The 19,039-nt window shown below is 48.5% G+C and overlaps 7 protein-coding genes across 7 annotated transcripts; 3 read left to right on the top strand and 4 right to left on the bottom strand.

The window, feature by feature from the left end:
- Nucleotides 1-2,912: 2,912 nt before the first annotated feature.
- On the bottom strand, nt 2,913-3,793 carry EV420DRAFT_1492964 (uncharacterized protein). The gene is made up of 4 exons (XM_060470760.1): nt 3,431-3,793; nt 3,281-3,379; nt 3,157-3,227; nt 2,913-3,100 (listed from the first exon to the last, which is right to left on the bottom strand). The coding sequence occupies exons 1-4, from the start codon at nt 3,666-3,668 to the stop codon at nt 3,089-3,091; spliced, it is 420 nt and encodes a 139-aa protein (XP_060338987.1). The 5' UTR covers nt 3,669-3,793; the 3' UTR covers nt 2,913-3,088.
- A 2,384-nt stretch (nt 3,794-6,177) lies between these two features.
- EV420DRAFT_13516 (S-adenosyl-L-methionine-dependent methyltransferase) lies at nt 6,178-7,427 on the top strand. The gene is made up of 3 exons (XM_060468965.1): nt 6,178-6,370; nt 6,427-7,123; nt 7,174-7,427. Exons 1-2 carry the CDS (start codon nt 6,214-6,216, stop codon nt 7,101-7,103), a joined length of 834 nt encoding a protein of 277 aa, XP_060338986.1. The 5' UTR covers nt 6,178-6,213; the 3' UTR covers nt 7,104-7,123; nt 7,174-7,427.
- Nucleotides 7,428-7,997: 570 nt separating this feature from the next.
- On the bottom strand, nt 7,998-9,766 carry EV420DRAFT_13603 (uncharacterized protein). The gene is made up of 3 exons (XM_060468974.1): nt 9,607-9,766; nt 8,713-9,558; nt 7,998-8,659 (listed from the first exon to the last, which is right to left on the bottom strand). The coding sequence occupies exons 1-3, from the start codon at nt 9,653-9,655 to the stop codon at nt 8,250-8,252; spliced, it is 1,305 nt and encodes a 434-aa protein (XP_060338985.1). The 5' UTR covers nt 9,656-9,766; the 3' UTR covers nt 7,998-8,249.
- Nucleotides 9,767-10,170: 404 nt separating this feature from the next.
- Nucleotides 10,171-11,621, bottom strand: EV420DRAFT_13626 (uncharacterized protein). The gene is made up of 2 exons (XM_060468977.1): nt 11,511-11,621; nt 10,171-11,458 (listed from the first exon to the last, which is right to left on the bottom strand). The coding sequence occupies exon 2, from the start codon at nt 11,439-11,441 to the stop codon at nt 10,623-10,625; it is 819 nt and encodes a 272-aa protein (XP_060338984.1). The 5' UTR covers nt 11,442-11,458; nt 11,511-11,621; the 3' UTR covers nt 10,171-10,622.
- A 1-nt stretch (nt 11,622) lies between these two features.
- Nucleotides 11,623-14,118, bottom strand: EV420DRAFT_13527 (ATP-sulfurylase). Its single transcript, XM_060468969.1, has 11 exons — nt 13,922-14,118; nt 13,776-13,856; nt 13,645-13,727; nt 13,434-13,591; nt 13,213-13,386; nt 13,027-13,157; nt 12,843-12,974; nt 12,441-12,787; nt 12,225-12,385; nt 11,825-12,172; nt 11,623-11,773 (listed from the first exon to the last, which is right to left on the bottom strand). Exons 1-11 carry the CDS (start codon nt 13,952-13,954, stop codon nt 11,736-11,738), a joined length of 1,686 nt encoding a protein of 561 aa, XP_060338983.1. The 5' UTR covers nt 13,955-14,118; the 3' UTR covers nt 11,623-11,735.
- Nucleotides 14,119-15,883: 1,765 nt separating this feature from the next.
- Nucleotides 15,884-17,355, top strand: EV420DRAFT_13558 (oxidoreductase). The gene has a single exon (XM_060468972.1). The coding sequence runs from the start codon at nt 15,964-15,966 to the stop codon at nt 17,152-17,154; it is 1,191 nt and encodes a 396-aa protein (XP_060338982.1). The 5' UTR covers nt 15,884-15,963; the 3' UTR covers nt 17,155-17,355.
- Nucleotides 17,356-17,499: 144 nt separating this feature from the next.
- Nucleotides 17,500-18,453, top strand: EV420DRAFT_1257046 (Endonuclease/exonuclease/phosphatase; the record flags this gene model as incomplete). The annotated part of the gene is made up of 2 exons (XM_060466807.1): nt 17,500-18,200; nt 18,258-18,453. 2 exons carry the CDS (start codon nt 17,500-17,502, stop codon nt 18,451-18,453), a joined length of 897 nt encoding a protein of 298 aa, XP_060338981.1.
- Between the last annotated feature and the right edge of the window lie 586 nt (nt 18,454-19,039).

Below are 19,039 nucleotides of genomic sequence, written 5' to 3'. Positions count from 1 at the left end.
TTCCGCTTGGCCTATTTCATTTAATTCGAATGTCACGCATCACTCGAACTGGACGAAATACTGTACTATTACGACCGTAAGTTCACCTAACGCCTAACGGCCAACCCTGAACTGAGCTTGTTTTATGTTCTAACGCCTTTCAAAGGGGTATGGCTGCTGGCAGCCGAATTCACGGCGAATTAGAGATGACAGCCCCCGTGGGGTGGTCCTGGATTGTGGCAACCGTATATTTGCCAGTGGAAACCTCATCTGGCTACAGCCTGGTGGAGGCAGCACCAATTTTCTTGGCGAGAGCTTCGATATCTTCGATATCAAGGACCTCGACATAGACAGTCTGGTATGGCAGGTTTTTGAAGTTTAGAACAATACCTGGAAAGTCGAACGGTGAGTTATGAGATGAACCCGTACGGAATGTCCATGTACCTCGTTCGCCAGGTTATCATAGTTTCCGGAGAATCGCCTACTTTGGTGGGGATATCGTAGAAAGTTCAAATCATGCTTTGCCATGACCACAAAGGTTCTGTTATATAGAAAAGCGACAGCGATTCAGACAGATATTACTGGGGGACCATTGACGGTCATTGTCCTTTTGGAGTAGGAAATACGAAGGTGAACTGGATGTACGATCTTGTGGTCCATACTCAGTACTCCAAGTCGGGTCGGACTCAGCGATGCAGCAAAAGAGTAGTATGCAACTTAGGTCTAACCAATGACTAGCAGTTGGATCGGCAAAGTTGCTTACTAGTCCTGGGGAAAACGCGTGAAATAATCCTGGGGTAGAGACTTTGAGAGTAAAATGGTGCACATGGAATAACGGAGAGTCGTAGCACTTGCCGATGTATCGGCGTTTGCCGAACTTCCTCTTTCTCTAATGCCATCACGGAAGCGACGTAATGTGTGAAGGTCCCTGAGTACGGAGGCACCAACAAGACGCCGCTTTCTCTATCGTATGAGCTCGAATTAACTGTCGTTATCATAGAACCTTCGTGGTCCAAGACATCTCCAAAGTCGGTGTTGTTTTTCATGTTATTTCTCATTGGTCGCTTCGTATGTGCCAATCTTCCCGCATATTATGGTATTCTCATGGTCAACGAGCAGGCATCGAAGGACGACGCGACTCATAGGACATGACTCGCGTTGTTAATCGCGTAATTCTCTTTGCCAGATGACCGGCGGCAGGATTATAAACGCATATTAGGAGCCGGTGCGTCTTCCCTTCTCGCTCATTTGAATTCTTCAATCATTGACTCTTACTTAGCACGCGAACGAGTGAACAAGTATGTTGTCACATACCATATCTTGCAAAGCGGAAAAGGCGCTATCGTTGTATCTATGAATGAATTATCGTACGTGTGCATCAAATTTCACTGCATATATCCACGCTGACGGATGGACCCAGAGATGATTTCGCGGCCGTTCTTACTGGGAGAGCATTCTTATATGGATTCTCACGGATGAGAGAATGGTGGTCGTGGTTCTCGACGCATCTCCGCCCAGAATCGTAATGCCACCATGAGGCAACGAGGCTAGTCAGCGATGACTGGTGCGTTATATGTGCCAGCTCATACACTTTTGCTCATAATGACACCAGTGTCCCGAAAAGTTGTCTTCCAACAAAGTCAATGCGTAACGTCTTGCCGGGTCACGAGAAACTCTGCGACACCCCAAAGCTGCAAACTGTTTTTTATCCATAATTTAGTAGCCCTGTACACCAAATCTCTGAGACCAGTGCCGTGTTTGCTAGCTCGCTGCTTTAGATCAGGCTCCTTTCAACTGATGTTCTGACAATTCATCGTCGGTTACCTAGACCGGCAGTGTCTGTGTATGGTCTCGCGTTCTTTGTCCAGGAGATTGTCAATGGGCTTTGGATTTGCTTTTCCTTGAGCTTAAGGGCTGCGAGTTCAAAGTCTCGAAGCTCGCACAGTCGCCAAGAGTCCTCTCGTGTGCGCCATGAATATTAGCCACCTTACTGCATCGTTCTCCAACTAGAAATGGCTCACTGCTCAGAATTCCACCAAAGGTAATGCACAATCTCAACTGGGAATGGGCGACATCTCAAGATGAAACGAGTCTGATCTATCTCTGTAATATCCCATGCGCTGCGCTGCTGTACTAGTCAATTCGCACCCCACCGGCAGATCCCTCTCAGTTGATTTTCGAGCTGTTGTTGGGCTGTTGCCGCATAAATATTGAGAAGGTGTAACCGCAACCAGCCGGGGCAAGGAACCGGAAATCTGTAACTACCGGGGGTCTCTACTTTTGTCGTTCTTCGCAACTCTCCCTGTCAGTTGATATCAGTTCCCATGCTGCGTGGTTAAGTACTGCTGAACTGGGTCTAGAGTCCTTAGGCTTCCCTTCTGACTTCCTAGTTCGAAAAATAACAGCGCCTTGGCTCCTTGATGTACCCTTTTAATACACCCTTTACTTGGTATCTATCATTGAACCGTTCCTGCTGTTATCCCGCGTATTCACTGGTTTCGGACTCGATATCACTAGAATACGGCCTCTGGTTTCTGGAGGTCCCGGTCCTGTGTTTCCCTTGCAGGTTTGTCTTCAGCCTGGATTTTGGATCTTGGCCAGCTGCGGAATCTCGCGGCCGTCATGTGTGTTTGTTTTCGTTTCCCTGGTTCCAAAATGATCCCTTCGTCATCCGTTCCGTGATCGAGGTTCTTCGATGTATTGGCATCGAACGAACTTAGTGCTGTTATCCCTTAGACGTTATCTTCATGTGCAACTAATCACTTCGGCTCGACGAGTATACTTGCACCTGTGCTCGGCATCGCGAATAATAATACAGCATTCGTCCTCGGCCCATTCATTCGATTCATCACGGAAGGAAGGTACCATTTGGCGACATGATCATGTTACCTATGAGAGCCGGCACTCGTGATGTCGCAAGACTGTAGTAGATGTCTCAGGTAGAGTTGAAGCACGTCCTACTCTGGGTTGGAAAAATAATACAGTTCGATGATTGTGATGCAAGACGATACTACAAGTACACTACGAGTGGAGTTTTTCAGTTCGATAAGCTCAATGGACAAAGAGGGTTGCCAGTGGTGATAACTAGGTCATAGGGATGCGAATAAAATTAGGCAGCGACCTGTGACTGGACGCATTAAGCTAAGTTCGGAGACTGTAAAGGTGAGACATGCGAACCTGTACGGTCTTGTAGGTGGGGGGAGAGGTGGACACAGCAGAGGAAGTACGAGCAATGGCCGCAAGGTCGACTGCAAGCAATGATTATTAGTATGACTTGATAAATTGGAACAAAAAGACGAACCTTCTCCCTTGAGAGCCTTTTTCCTGAACTGCTTGGCGATTTCGATTTCCTCCTCGGACATGGAGGAAGCCCTAGCTGGTGCAGGTTTGGACTCGGTAGCTAAGTATGATGTCAGTGAGAACGAAGACGTGGATGTAACAGCAACCGTACTGGAATCGGACGCCGCACTGACGCTGGCGTTGTCTTCCGCAGCCTCTTCAAACTCCTCTTGGAGTTCGAGAGCCTCGTCGTCCATAGCAGCATACTCGTGCTCGCGCTCGTCAGCGAGACGACCCCAGTTGTGCTGGCCGCCACCGTTCTTGCGCAGGGACTTATCAAAGCCAGACCTGGATTCTGAACGGTCCTTGAGGACAGCCTTGGGGAAAGTAGCACGGGCGGTACGGGTCATAACGAGATGAGGTAAGGATGAAGTAGAGGAAGGGTACAGTGGTAGAGGAAGGGTACAGTAGTAGACGATGGTGGGTGTTAGTGAAGAGGTGGAGCTTGAAGGTGGTCGTATTTATACGTTGGTGCGAACATCATTAGTGGCGCGTGACCATCGAAAGGCCCTTATTTATCTAGGCCTTTTGTCGGCCGGCCTGGTTGCCAATGACATCCTTGTATACTCGTTTCCTGTTTCTGCCCTTGTCAGACCACCTTTTTGTTCCCTACCCTTTGTTTTTTCTTTGTTAAGTCGTCGTGCATGCCGTTCAAGGGGAAAGTTGATAAAGAAAAGAGAGCTCCAATGCGGGGTAACGTGGGAAGTTTCGTGCACGTGGTTACGGATATCCAAAAATGGACGATTTTCGTCTCCTTTCTATCCAGTTCCATGTCGACGTGGCTTCCCAGGTTTCCTACCATCTTTCTTGGCATTTACTGGCAACTCTTGATGCTCTGGAAAAAACGGAATTGTCGCCCGTATGGCGCTTGCCTTTCTAACAGCTCCTTACATAAAGTTCTCAAGCCTCGACTCGCTGTCTATTGAAATTTTTGGTCGTGTGCGTAGTAGTAGACGTGCTCTGACGCGCTCCGAGAGTCGCTTCGGTCTTCGAGCTATATGATGACGACCTCGTTACAGGATTCCCCCTGTCTGTTGGCTGTCTGTCCAAAAGGATCTTTAAAGTTATGTTCACATGTTCACAACAGCTCCACTAAACGACAGCCGGTGCTCAGGTGTTCAGTTTTGCATGCCGTTCTTTTGGTCCGGAGACGAAGACGCGACGTTGCGGTTTGCAAGTACACCGCCGCCTCTTACGCGGTATAGGTCTTAACTCCAAATGCAGCTGTGGTTCCATTCCGTGGTATCACTGAGTAAAACTCGCGACATGTTGATCCGTCATTGCGTCTAGACGGTCTACCGGACGAGGATAAATTATCACACCCGGGAAGGACGCCATCGCAGTTCCCATACTACTACCGGTGGGTGACCTCATCCTCTACGATTTGTATCCGATTTTTGGGGAAGGCACTTGAAATCGAGGCCATCATCGAAAGGACGCGATGCACAAAGGATATTCAGTCTCTTCTGATGGCTTTTGTATTAAAGAGCCACTACGCTTATCTGCTTGCGATACAATGACATCGGTGCTGCGGCGTCGCAGACTTTTCCTATAGGCTCAGCTGTCAAAGGCTATCCTTCTTTTTACCATGATGCTTTGGCTTCACGGTACGGGTGCCTATCTTCAATCAAATTCATGTGGTTTCTAGTAGCGAAAATGAGAACTTCGACTTCAAAATAACGTAAAGGATTCCCCCGCTGTGTGTATCATGTTCAAAGGAAGGAACCGTGGATACGATAGCTCACACGAGCATCTCATTGATCTATACTACGTGGTTCAACATCGTTCCCAGGGAAAGGGTCCTCTCCTGTTGCCTGACTTCGTCACACGTAACTTCCCCACCATCGCGGTCTGGACCTTGAATGCTCACTGTCTTCAAATCCCCAAAGTGTTGAACGACTCGCCTATTTCACAGTGGCCAAACAGAGGGGGGAAAGCGGGGAGGTATGGAAATCATTCGTTCCAATGTACATACCTTGACACCGCCGGTAAGAGACGGCAGGCTGTCAATTCACAACATCGAAGGGCCAGTCTGTTCAGAGCTCGACAAATCCCATCAATTTATTGAGCATTCTTTGGCTGCGATCAGGCGGGTTTCTTTTCGCCGAATATTCGAAAAAGAGTTCTGCGTCGCAGGTATTAAAGGTCTAGAAGCTGCTGCATGTGAGTGCAAACTGCTGGACGCCGATCAACTTCCAGTGCTAGAGAACGCGATGGGGCGAACTGGTTATCTCGCGTCAAGGCGGGATCACATCAGTACTGAGATCGAAGCTACGAAGTGAATGGAAGTGAGCAAACTAAACGATGAGAAGGTGCAACTTTACGTTGTGTGACAAAGCATCGCTTCACCTGCAACATTAACGTTAGAACGAGCAGGCAAAGGCACTTTGACTGTCCTTCGAAAGACAATCAGCTATCTTATTTCATCCTTGCATTTCCTTAGAATTTCGGAGATTTGATAAAAGGCGCCTCTGCGGTTTTCGTACGCCTTCATCATCTTAGGATGATCGTGATGTTCATTCACAAACGCTGAAGACGTTTACCAATAACACCGCTACACAGATAAAACAGATATGAATATATTCAAAGGTCTTGTTGAGCCACTATAAAAAGCCAAGCAGGTGCAGGCAACAGTTCAGATCCACGAGAGTCAAGTTTCATTCAAGCCCGAGGGAATCAAAATATCAACCAATGTTTGATATGCCAAAGAGGAAAATCGCGTTATGAGCAAAAGAAGACTGATCGCCGGTGTGCGATAGATAGAATGAAATGACCAAGGAGCAGCGTTTTTTTTTTTGAGTAAGCATGAGCTTGCCTGGCGACCTTGTGGCAATAGAAAAAGTTCTGCGGCAATTGCCGGTGGAACTTCACCGCGACTGACATGGATCCACAGCGATGAGTAGACTCCTTCAACGGCTGGCTACTCATCTAGGCCATTCCCAAGCAGCGCTCGAGCTGAAATGGATGTCTGCATTCGCAGAAACGTCGAAGAAATCACTTTCTGAACTTGTCGACAGGCGATTGAAGGATGAACCTCTGCAGTACATTCTCGGTGCGTATATGCGTGCTAAATAATTGTATTCCTATCGTACGAAGAAAATTTTTCAGGTTCGCAGCCATTCGGTGGCCTCAACTTGATTGTACGGCCTCCAGTGCTCATTCCACGCCCGGAAACCGAAGACTGGACCATCAGGCTGTCCAAGACTATCACGCCGTCGCCAGAGCGCCCTATATCAATCCTGGATCTGTGTACAGGAAGCGGATGCATCCCCTTGCTACTATGCCACCTATGGCCTCAAGGGAGCGTCCGTGCTTGCGGTGTTGACGTCTCTGCTGACGCAGTAGAGTTGGCGACGGAAAACGCTGCAAGACACGACATTCCATCTGTAATAGGCGACATGCGAAATAGCTTCAAGGCCCAGCAAGGAAACATTCTAGATCCAGCGTTTCCCAAGAGCCTGGAGCCACCGTTCGACATCCTCACTTCTAATCCGCCTTACATACCCTGGAAGGAATACCTTGAGCTCCCTCCTTCGGTCTTGCGATACGAGGACCCAAGGGCGCTTTTCGGTGGCCCGTCAGGTTTTGAGTTCTATCATGCCGTTGCCCGTATAGTCTCGCGTCCAGGCATTCTCAAACCCGACGCTGTTGTGGCACTCGAAGTGGGACATGATCAGGCGGAAGAGGTGGAAGACATTCTGCGCGACGTTGGCGAAGTCCGGCGAACAGAGATATGGAATGATCCCTGGGGAGAGGCTCGTACGGTCCTCGGATGGCGATCGTAGTATTCAAACTTGGCCTCAGGGTAAGCCGCTCCTTTGGTTTGAGTTGCTGCAACCTAATTCATCGAAGCAGGAAAATGTCAGCCAGCAGTCCCACTGTACCTCTGGAGCGTAATAGTCTCTACATAGCCACTGATTGGCTCATAAATCAGCTCGTTTACAAGGCAGACGACGCAGCAAGTTTGCCGCATATAAGTGGATGGAACTACCTCCTCATCTCAGTAGATTCATGATCACTGCCGTTTATCCTATTACGCTTACGCTAAAATGCTATCGATTATCTTTATTCACAAGGGTTCAAGGCCTGAGTATGGTGCCTGAACAAGAGATGTACCATGGATGGCGACGCAAGATGTCCGAATTGTTTATATTCACCTCGCTACTATCAGGCCGTCGCGGATCATTGGCCCTGTTGATGGAGAAGGATTCGTCCGCAATGGATTGAGGAGGAGTAGACGAGATAACGGAAGTGAACGTTGATCTGAAGATGTATTTGGCAGATGGAAAATGCCAGAAAACGTCGGACCTTTGAAGGAAAAGGCTGCGAAATGAAACCCAAAGGACGGGTAACGTCGTGTTGTCCTTGACATGAGCAAGCTATCACCAAGTTAAGGATACCTGATGTTGCATCACATCTCGCACACATGTCCTACCACCCAGGATTGTCGCACCATAAGCATCCTCGTACGGTTTTCTTATCTATGTACAGGACTGTCGCTTAGACAATAAGACAGGTACAACTTGATTGAATCCGGTAGCACTGTTTGACCCCTCATCCCCCGTAGGGATATAACCAGGAACAGTATGGTTCCCCCTTCATGAATATCAACCTCAGCCGCAACCCAGACCGTTATCATAACAACGAGCGCAATACATGTAACTCCCCTTTGTAGCCTAGAACAAGAGGAAAAGAGTTGCGACTATTGTGTACCCTCGCCTTTTGCTGGGATGTGTTTTTTTTTGTTATGCAGATGGTTAGCATCTCTGTTTTGATTTTCAGTCTACTCGGAAACTTATACAATCTGTAGCCCTACGCGACTTATGAACATACTGGCTTTAAATCTTTAATGTTGTGTCTACTTCCGCGCCACCTGTTTGCTCCTCAACCAGATCTTTGAACGATCAACCTTACCTTCCTAGTTGAACGCCTCAGAGAGTGATGTAGCCTCTCTCAAGCTCGGTTCTCAGATCTCCACCGATAACTTCAACATCCAAAATACCCGTCAAGTTTGTCCTCCTCAAGCCTTCCATGACTTTCTGCTTATCCAATTGCTTGTTCCTTGGTCTTCCGACTGATTCGGGTTCCGTGACAACGACAAAGTTCACGCGATTCTTGACGCGTACCATGAGGTCGTCGAGCGATTCCCATGTCTCGGCTGGGCAGCGATTCAACGCTTGCGAGTCAAGTAAGACGACTCTCAGCGTCACATCCCCCATCCGACATTGCTCGCGATCATAATGCCCTCGGAAAAGGTCTGGAAGTCCCCCAATGAAGTCATATGTCGAGAACACGCAAGTAATGCGTGGGACGCAGCTGATATCTACGAAGTTCTCGGTGGCTGTAGCGCAATAGTGAGACGTTAAAAAAGGTGGTTTCATCTAGACCACGTACATCGCTCAATGAAGGTATACAGTACGAGTTCCTCCAAAGTGTCTTGGGTCATGTCCAGAAGTTTCTGCAAACTCCCTGAGTGAACAGACCTGGGGGTACAAGTTAAATAAAACTGCAGCTTCTCCAATTGTCCGAATACATGAGTAGAGAACGAAGAATTCATCAACATTTCGAACGGTGACCCCTCCAGCTGGGACATTCGGACAGCGAGAGAAGATAGTTGTGGTAATCGAGATCTATCGATAACGCCATGATACGGTGATGATCCCGCGATTGTTTGTGCATGGATGAGGACATCCAGGAGCTTGACTTCCTGGAGTGTCGGACGGTCGACAAGGAGGTCGACGAGTTCCTGAAAGTCGGGAAAAATGACGTTCACAAGCGATATTCTGGTCAATCGAGGCAAAGGTGTGTAGAAGAGGGATGCCCTTGTGGCGCTGGATAGGTTCTGGCACCTGCGAGTAATGAACCTCGCCCCATGGACGGTGATAGAGGTTAAGTTAACCAGGAGCTCGATAATCCTCGGGATCAGAATGTCGTCTTGTAAAAACCAGGTGCTCTCGAGGCCTCCGCCGTAAAAGTCGTGAATCAGTAGCGTCTTTACAAGCGCAGGGATACGTGGTGAATCAAGGATTAGCCGATGGAATTGGATATAAGGATTATGTCTTGTGGGACGAAACTTTAGCTCGATACGGGAGAACAACAACTTTTGGCATGAGGAATGGAAGGAATGATTGACGAGGGAAGCATTCCTGAGGACGACATCGTCGCCTTCGAGTTCACCGACGATAGCGTCAATCAGCTCCTGGGGAAGGCTTGGGTCCCCCGAAGCAGCAGTTTTCAATCCTATGTGGCATTGAATCTGTGTTGGAATATCTCTTCAAACATGCTGACCTTTATCCGAGTCAGTGCCCAAGATTGCTCCCGCGGAGGAGGACGACATGATCGTAGTTGATATGCTCAGTGATAGGGATTGGTTCGAAAGGTTGATGGACAGATCTTATCTTATCTTCCTTGTTCTTGCTTACCATCATGACGCCTTTTTTCTGTCAGCTTCTGTCAAGCGAACTTCTCTTGGTCAGCGGCTGCTACGGCCTGTAACCCGACGGACAGTGGTCAAATATAATCATACCTTATTTTACTGTAATCGTCTTTCGAAACTTGGTTATTGTTTGTTCAGCTGATATTTACGAGCCCGGCCCACCATCTACGACATTACATTCAGCTAAATCCACGGAAAAACGAAGTGATGACGATGGACTTCAGGTCAATCCACATTTACCTGCCCCTTTATAGCTTGGACATGAACTCTCTGCGTCCGAATCTCATTCTTTGTCTGCGACCACGAGACCAGATAGTCCAATACTCCTTCGTCTTTCATCAGTTCGCTCTTTGCCACTCTGTCCACGAGCTTCAACCAATCTGTCGAGTTTCCGTTACCGGTGATAGACGCTCTCCCCGCATCTAAAAATCTTCGCATTAACACGCAAGTCTTCTTATGCGGGAATAAAGGATCGCTCCAGTCCTTGGTCTGACATTCAGTGCTGCAATACGGCACAATTTGGCATCCGGCGCACCTCTTGAATACAGTTCTGACCTCCTGAAATGTTTTCCCACATCTCGAGACGCAGCAGGCTGTGCTCCTTCGTAAAAACTTGATTTCGCACACGGTCCACATCAAACTCTCGTCTTGTTTGTCACCCATCCCCATAGAGACCCAAAGGTTCGGTTCCAACTCTTCCGGTATAACGTCCATCTGAAGGGAGACGGAGCTTCCCAGACAACAGAAGAAATCGATGACTTTATCGCATCTCCTTTGGGTGCCAAATGCTTGTGCACCACCCAATTCAGGATGACGACAAAGCTTGATCATGTCGAATAACATGCGAAGGGTTTCAACCTGCAACCCATCATTGGAAGCCCAGAGACCAAAATAATCGTGGCTGGGGGCATTCCTTCGTCAGGACCGCAAAGAAATTATAAAGGGTAGGTAGGGGGAGTGTAGTATTTTCTACTTGACGCTTGCGAACACGTTTGCACAAACTGCGGACGGATATAATGAGATGCTTCAAGAAAATGTCGGACCGAATGAGAGTGAAAGCGAGGACACGACCACAGATGTTGAGGGCGCCGGCCAGAAAGTTCAACGCAGCGGGACCTGCAAGCAGAAGATTCCACTGCCTGACGGAGTCAGTCAGGATCTGAGGTGTGTAGACTATAACGTCATGGATATCATTCGGCCAGCGCTTATGACTTGCGCCTTTGGAGACTTTGGGAAGGCTACTGGCCAGAAGAATTCCAGCGAGTCGATCGAAGAGAAGATGAACGAGGGACAGGGTCTGATTCGAGTTGTGATTACAGGTTTTACTGTATGGATTGTGTTCATTATGAGCGTGGTTTCCATGAGCATGGTACAGAGCGATGATGCTTGTCGTGATGTCGCAATTACATGTATGTAGCCTGTGCAAGAGCTCAGACAGCTGCTGATAAGTCCGTTCCTTCGTCAAGAAACAGATGGAGCTGGAACAGAAAGTCTGTCGCTTGGATAACAAGCGAGCATTCAGGTCATGTAGATCCTTGTGCTCTTCCTTTAGTCCCAAGGTCATCTGTGTCGCGCCGCCCAGTAGACACCGTCCGCAATGCCTGGGTCTATCTGGATCCATCACAGACGCAGCAAAGAATGAGATGGCGTATTCCTCGCGATCCGTTATCGAATTAAGTACAGACATTGCAATCCATCCGGTCACTGGAATATCAAAGTCAATCAAGGATCTGAGAGCGATAGAAGGGCACTGTACAGAAGATCGTATCCTGAAATTAAGATTGATACAAGGAGAAGGTAACCGAGTGAGCGCTACGCCTTGAGGAGCAGAGTTAGAAGTCATATAGTCACGTTCATTCGAAGAAAGAAGAGGAAAGAAGTCCTCCCCGGGAGATTGCCGATTCCCATTCGTGCATATAATTCATACATTGGATCCTCAAATGTCTAGATATACAATTACAATGGCTATTCTACAAGATGTTTACACCAAAGATTTTATCTCCAATAACAAGACGATACCTGAAATTGGGATTAGAATTGAGTGATCAAACGAGATATGGAGATGCGTACTATGAACAACTTCTGGCACGCTCTGCGACACCAAGTCTACTGTAAGGTCGGCACACGAAGGCCTTTCGTATTCCACGTCTATGCCGGGGAATCCAGTGATTTCACCGCGACGTGCTTTGGCATAGATACCCTTCCTATCCGTCTTTTCGCAGTGCTCGAGAGGTGTTGCGACGTGAATTAAGAAGACGTTACCGCCAGCACCGGCAGAGTGAAGGATAGTGTCTTTGGCAGCCTGTCGAGCGTCCTCTTTGGGAGCAAATGGCGCAGTGATGACTGCAGCACCAGCGCGCGCGAGCTCGGCGGCAACAAACCCAGCTCTGTCAATACTCTCTTCGGTATTTCCATCCTCTAGTGTGGTCGAATAAGTTCCGACATGAAGAAGAGTGGAATTGGGACCCACCAAGGAGAAGGGAAACACTACGGCCTCCTTGTTCGTTAAGCGAGACCTGCAAGGCCTTGGCAATCTTCTCTTTTCCAGAATTGGGCAATCCAGTAAGGAAGAGGACGAATCCTTGTAGATTGCGAGGTGGGTAACTTTCACGGAGGGTTTTTACAACAGCGCTAGAAGATAGACAGTTCAGAGGTTAAAAGGGGATGGTAATGAACGAGGACTCACTCATAACTGAACCAGTCAGGAATGGGCGCGCCAGTCTTGAGACGTCTGCGGAGCTCAGTGCCAGAAATATCAAGGGTCTGAACTCCTTTGGGAACTTCGTCAACAGGCTGGTACTCGTCTGCCGAAGGCAAGTAAGTCATCTGTTGGAAAGGCACCATCTCGATCTGAAGTTCGTCTCGGTACTTGGTGACAAGGTCCTGCGCATCGTAAGGGCCATAGAAGTCCTTTCCTTGGGAGTTCTTTCCGGGGCCAGCGTGATCACGGCCAACGATAAAGTGAGTTGCGCCGAAGTTTTTACGGATGATAGCGTGCCATACGGCTTCGCGAGGGCCTGCCATGCGCATCGCCTGAACGAAAATGATCTCAGCATGCGGGGAATTAAACTCGAAAGAATGCACGAACCAAAGGAAGCAGAGCAAGATGTCCCATTCCATTGGGATACTTGGCCATGATGGCTTCGTACACGCGAACCCGAGTGTAATGGTCGACATCGCCGGGCTTGGTTAGTCCGACAACAGGATGAATCAAGACATTCTAAACGCGTTATTTAAGGATGGCGTCCCATAAGAAAAGAAGGATCGCGTACTGCTCGTCTTTGTCGGGCAGCACGAACGGTCAGTTCACGGTGAGCACGATGCATCGGATTGCGCGTTTGGAACGCAACGACTTTCCTCCAGGACAGTTTTTTGAAGTGAGCTCGCAATTCTGCGGGGGTAACTGTAATTATGATGATTAGTGATTAGCTCTTTGTCTTCCCATGAAAAAGACATGCATCTGAGTGCGACATAGTCGAAGTGAGCGGGAGCTTGGATGGCTTGGATTTTTCCGCCGACATAGAACTCCTGTACGCGTTTGCGAAGATAGCTGACAGCTGGATGAGCAGGGTCGTCGGCACCGAAGACTTGAACTGCTTCTTTGACGCGGTCTGGCTTGTAGATATCCTCGACTATCACGAGATAAGAACAAAGAGCGAGGTAAAAGAATCAGACACACCGGTTATTATGGCAAGAGCCTCTTCATCCCGTGGGTCGCGAAGGGTAACCCGCGAGCCGGGGACGATCGAGAGACGGCTTATTTCTTGGCCAGAGACATCCAGAGTGATAGGAATGGGGAATAAAACACCGTCAGCCAACCGAAGAGTATCAACAACGCTGTGAAGGCAGTTATTCAGAATAAATCTGTAAAAACAAACAAGTCTGTAAACCTCTTATAATCCTTCTCCGTCATAAAACCTTCCAGAGGGCTGAAGCCTCCATTGGCAATCAACTCTAAATCACAGAGTTGTCGCTTAGGAAAAAATCAGTACGTGAAATAGAAAGATAGGGGGAGAATCACCTCAGTGAGGATGATATCAGGCAAGGTCTCTACTTCCTCTCTAAGTTGGTGAGAAATTGCATTGTCTCTTGCGATGAGATCCTAGAAAGAAGTCAGAAAAGTCAGTACTGTTTCAAAAGAAACGTATGGAAAATTTTTTCGATCACCTTGAGAATACCGCCATGAGGAATAGTAGACATATTGGTATGATGTTTGTTCTTTGAGTTATTCAAGTGAATGAAAGAAAGGATTGAAGTGCAGTTTGAGTTGCGTCTGGCTCAGACATTTTATAGGACGGCGCGATCGCTCAGAATCACGCAATTATAATTAATGCAGTCGGGTTTGTCAGTGTCATGCACGTCGAATATGGAATACAGTGAATGCATGATGCGTTCAGCCCTGCTTCGAATGTTCGGGGAGATTACGGACAGTCCAAGTTGCATCAGACGGTTACAGGTCTGACGGGTATTTGATGGTAGATATCTTTCCGCATTGGGCATAGCCGAAGTGGGCGGGAACTACCAGTTCACTATATGACTCGCACAGGTCGAAACCCAGATGAAAAGTGGCATAGTTTGCCCAGGATACGATGAAGAAACAAGGCTTTTTGGAGGCTTACCGACCATATCAGTCCCTGCCTTGACAAGACGACAGGATAAGACTTGACTGGTTTATGGAATTCATGTTCTATGCCACACGCTGGAAGTGCCTCCATGCGACGTGCATAGTGATCGTTATTCAATGAACGGAAGCCGATACCGCAAGTAGGATTTCTCGATTTCTGGTTGGTCGTCTGTCACATGGTCCTTAGTAACAGTATCGCTTGCCGTCGGGATTTGGTGTGAAAGATTTCTGGATGCAGCCCCGTCACCACACGGCGGAACACTGGAAGACAGACATATCATGACACGCCTGGATTCTGAAAAGTTCCGATAAACGAATAGACACTGGGCTTAGCTGAGCACTGCGTGGACAACTATTTAAACTCCCAAGGATGCAGAACTAAATGTATTGAAGACGGGTCGGATGTTTACAGCCGGTGCTCATGCCCCAGCAGAGTGGAGCACTTGAAAACAGGTGGACAGGTGCAAATCGTCAAAGGAGGGAAAACTTCTTCACGGAGTATTGATAGGTATCAGCCCTGACAAGCTTCAAGCAGCGGACCCACACGTCGGACTTGTTTGATGACCCATCATCAACAGGGTGTACTCTCAATCTGAGGTTTTGTCTGCATACTGCGGATCCGTCAAGGCGGAGTGGCCCATGAGAACTTTGAGGTGGTAGGCCTAGTATCCAGGACATTGGTGACAAAAAGACGTAGCGATACTTTAGAAGACACCGATAGAATCCTAGGACCACAGTGGAACACGCCGATAAAAGATGGCAGAAAAGATGACGTCGCGTCAAGATCAATGAGCACGCAAGGATGTCAAAGTTTGGTATGTGGTCGCCTTGCTGGCCGCCCAGGTTCGTTTTCGAGGCCAATGAGCCATTTGGGATTTCCCACGACCAGCCATATCCGAGGAAATATGATCTTTGACAGCACAAAATCCATCATGCGCGTATGTGGACGAAACGGTGCATCAGTGAAGCAGTCCTAGACTAAGACTCAGTGAGGGAAGTCATTTCTCGTGGTCATGTTGCCGGTGTTCGGTTTTAATCACCCTAGAACTGCAGGTACTCTATATTACTGCGTCCTCTATGAACTTTTTTCAGGTCGTTGAAGACAGGATAAAGAATACATACTCATCATCCTCGACCCCGCATGTTCATGAATCCGATTCGGAGACCCATCAGAACGACCATTCGACGTCGGATATCCATTCGGAATTCTGACGTCTGGAGTGTTTTGAATTCATGAATGCTGAAGGAGAAACGATAATGGCAAGATGGACTGGGCCAACGATGTATCCGAGCCGGGTATACAATCAGATGGCGGTCCAAAGCTGTGCATTTCCCTTCACCAAATCAGACTGGGATAAAGCTATTAAAGGCATGGCACCCCTCGCTATACACAGTTCTCTGCCAACATCCCGATTCCAAAGCTAAACCCATGAAGCCCGGAAATACTAGTCAAAAGGATGACGCATCTTCGTGGTTTCGACGCGCGTCGCCACGTGGACTTTGGTGCCGGCGCGGCAGAGGAGTCACCGTTGGAATGATATAAAAAAGAGATTGCTTGCAGTGTACTGGCCAACGAAGTCGCGACATGACTCCTGCCATAGCAATCATTGGAGCTGGCCCAAGCGGTCTTCTTCTTGCCCGCCTTCTTCAGCACCTCGGCAACATACCGTCCACCATCTTCGAACTCGACCTCTCTTCCTCTGCTCGCGGTCAAGGCGGCACTCTCGACATCCACGAAGGAACCGGCCAACGCGCCCTGAAAGCCGCTGGTCTCCTTTCAGAATTCCAAAAATATATGCGCCCAGAAGGCGATTACCTCCGTCTGGTGGACAAGACCGGTTTCATACATATAGACGGAGAAACGCCCGGTGAAGGACGTCCTGAGATCGATAGAACTCAGTTGCGTCAACTTCTCATTGATTCTGTGCCAGCTACCACCATCGAGTGGGGATCCAAAATCGCCAGCGTTCAGCCTACCCCAGACGGGCGTTTCAGAGTCACTTTGGCGGATGGATCAGAAGACCCACGCAGTTTCGACTTGGTGGTGGGAGCTGACGGTGCATGGTCCCGCGTTCGCCCTCTGGTAACAGACGTTCTCCCCTTCTATTCAGGAATTAGCGGCGTGGAGGTCCGTTTCCGCGACGTCGACACGGCTCATCCGGAGATTTCCAAGCTGGTAGGACAAGGGAGCTACTTCTGCCTTAGCGACGATAAGGCATTCTTCGCACAGCGCCAGGGAGATGGCAGTATCCGCAACTATGCCATGCTCCGTACTCCAGAAAGCTGGATAGATGAATGTGGTATTGATTTTTCAAACCCACAAGCAACTAAAGCCGCGCTGCTCGAGCGATACTTCGATGATTGGAGTGAGGCCAACAAGGATCTCTTTCGCCTGGCCGATGATGACCATGTAATTGCACGCAAGCTGGTCATGCTCCCCGTGGATCACTGGTGGACTTCACGACCAGGAGTAACGCTGATGGGTGACGCGGCTCATGTCATGACACCGTTCGCCGGAGAAGGGGTGAACAATGCCATGGTAGATGCACTGGAACTGGCAGAAAAGGTGGTTGCTGCGCTAAAAGACGGCTCGACGGGAACGACGGAGGAGAATTTGGCGAAGGCGGTGAAGGAATACGAGGAGGATATGTTCGCGAGGGTCCAAGTTGTAGCGCGTGAGACGTTACACAATCTGGATGTCTGTTTCTCTAAGAATGCGCCTTTGGAATTCAAGGAAATGATGGAAGGATTCAAGGCTGGTGGTGGCGATGTATAAACGTTTTATTTTCGCTTTTTTTTCTCTCTTGTAGTACTGCAATCGTAGACAGGTAGGTTAATAGTTGAAGTAGGGAACCAAGTGTAACATTGACGCACCCATGGGACAACATGAAAGTAAAAAACAACTTAAGATACCCATCTTGAAGAGCTGCTACCGCATTATAGGCAGAAGCGATGATGACGGTGGCTGACGGTGGTGGTCCTGGAGAGAGAGCTGATCGTGGGAACACCAGTAAACGGCACTCCGGCCCGAGTGCTGGCTTTATGACCTTTAACCACGATGTTCTGCGTACCTACGCCGTTCCAAAGGCTCTCCTACTTGGCTGCTGCAAGGGTCTACCCTATGAATGTATGGTCGTTGCCCTACGGATATTCTCCGGCGCCCCGTGTATTACCAGATTTTCCCTCGTCTATGATCATTGTCACCTGGAACGTAAACTTCATGGCACCTGTTGTGGAGAGGCTGCGCTGCGCACTTGAACATATGCGACGTATCGTCCTACAATCGCCGTTATCGTATCCTCACCCTTGTTGTATTCTTCTCCAGGAAGTAATGGGTCCAGGTTTCCAAACTCTTTTGTCTACGGATTGGATCCAAAACTACTTTTCGGTCATTCCACAGTCAGAAGCGACAGATGAAAATGGATATGGATGTGTTACTTTGATTTCGAACAATATACCCCTCGTCGGAGCTTGGTCGCTTCCCTTTCCATCGGAAATGAGCAGAAGTGCCATATTGACGGACCTACTTTTCGCTTCAGGCCCTGGTCGCCCGCCGGTGAAAGTGCGAGTGGCTAATGTCCACCTCGAATCCCTTTCATCTGGCGCTAGGGCCAGATCTATCCAGCTGAATCTTACTGCCGAAAGACTGCGCGATATCGGCGTCGACTTTGGCATTGTAGGCGGTGATATGAACGCGATCTCTGATTCGGACAGGGCCCTTCCTGAGGCCTGCGGATTAGTAGATTCATGGAAGGGAGCAGATAATGACGAAAGTGGATTCACATGGGGATATCAACCTACCAGCAGATTTCTACCTGGCAGGTATTACTTATTTTTCCTACCGATGTCATATTTTTTTGCTGAATACTCCGACTCGAGGTTGGACAAAATATGTCATACACTGCCGCAGTCACTCAGTTTGACCCTTGACGTTCCTCGTCAAATTGGAGTCAACTTGAAGACCCCGGCCGGTAGATGGGTCAGCGACCACTATGGACTAGCAACAGTTTTCACACTCGATGGATCGTATGACGCTTCTTCGAGGCTAACACCTCGTTTCCATTCCTTCTGCTGATAAAAAATGGTTTGGACTTCCTATCGCCTTTCCTCTGTTTCATGACGATAAATTTCGAGCCCCCCCATGAGCTTCCCGTAGCCTTGATCATCTGGCAGTACATCTGACATGCGAACCAACGCAAAAAACCTCGCTTGTGGTCCGTATACTCGCGTTCTATATTTATAGCGGACCGCGGACCGTCCCTACAATTGGCATGCCTCTTGAAACTTTTTCCCGCGTCAGTGAGCAGGCAATTGAACTAAAAATAAATCTGGCACTGATTTGATTTTTGCGCAACAGTCAGTCGCATTGCAAGGCTGCTGAGGGCCTTAGCACGACCGGACCGTGTCAACCAGACGTGCACTCCACATCAATATGCACCTATACAGGGACGTCGGTTCAAGTGCCGTCGCGGAAGCCCCCAGAAATATATGTGAAGCTGGTCGGTGTCTCGTGGATTATTTTTGCATGTCCTTGGACTAGGTTATATGCTGCAGTAAACTCTATGCGAAAAATTATACAGCCATCCAATAATATTTTCCCGACGGGACCTCCACGAAGGTCGGCAATTATACGCAGACCATCAATTCCCTTATTTTTAAAT

The sequence above is a fragment of the Desarmillaria tabescens genome (genome assembly GCF_030435595.1).
Source record: "Desarmillaria tabescens strain CCBAS 213 chromosome Unknown EV420scaffold_1, whole genome shotgun sequence".
NCBI lineage: Eukaryota > Fungi > Basidiomycota > Agaricomycetes > Agaricales > Physalacriaceae > Desarmillaria > Desarmillaria tabescens.
The sequence above is the reverse complement of the archived record's forward strand: the minus strand, read 5'-3'. Positions and strand labels throughout refer to the sequence as shown.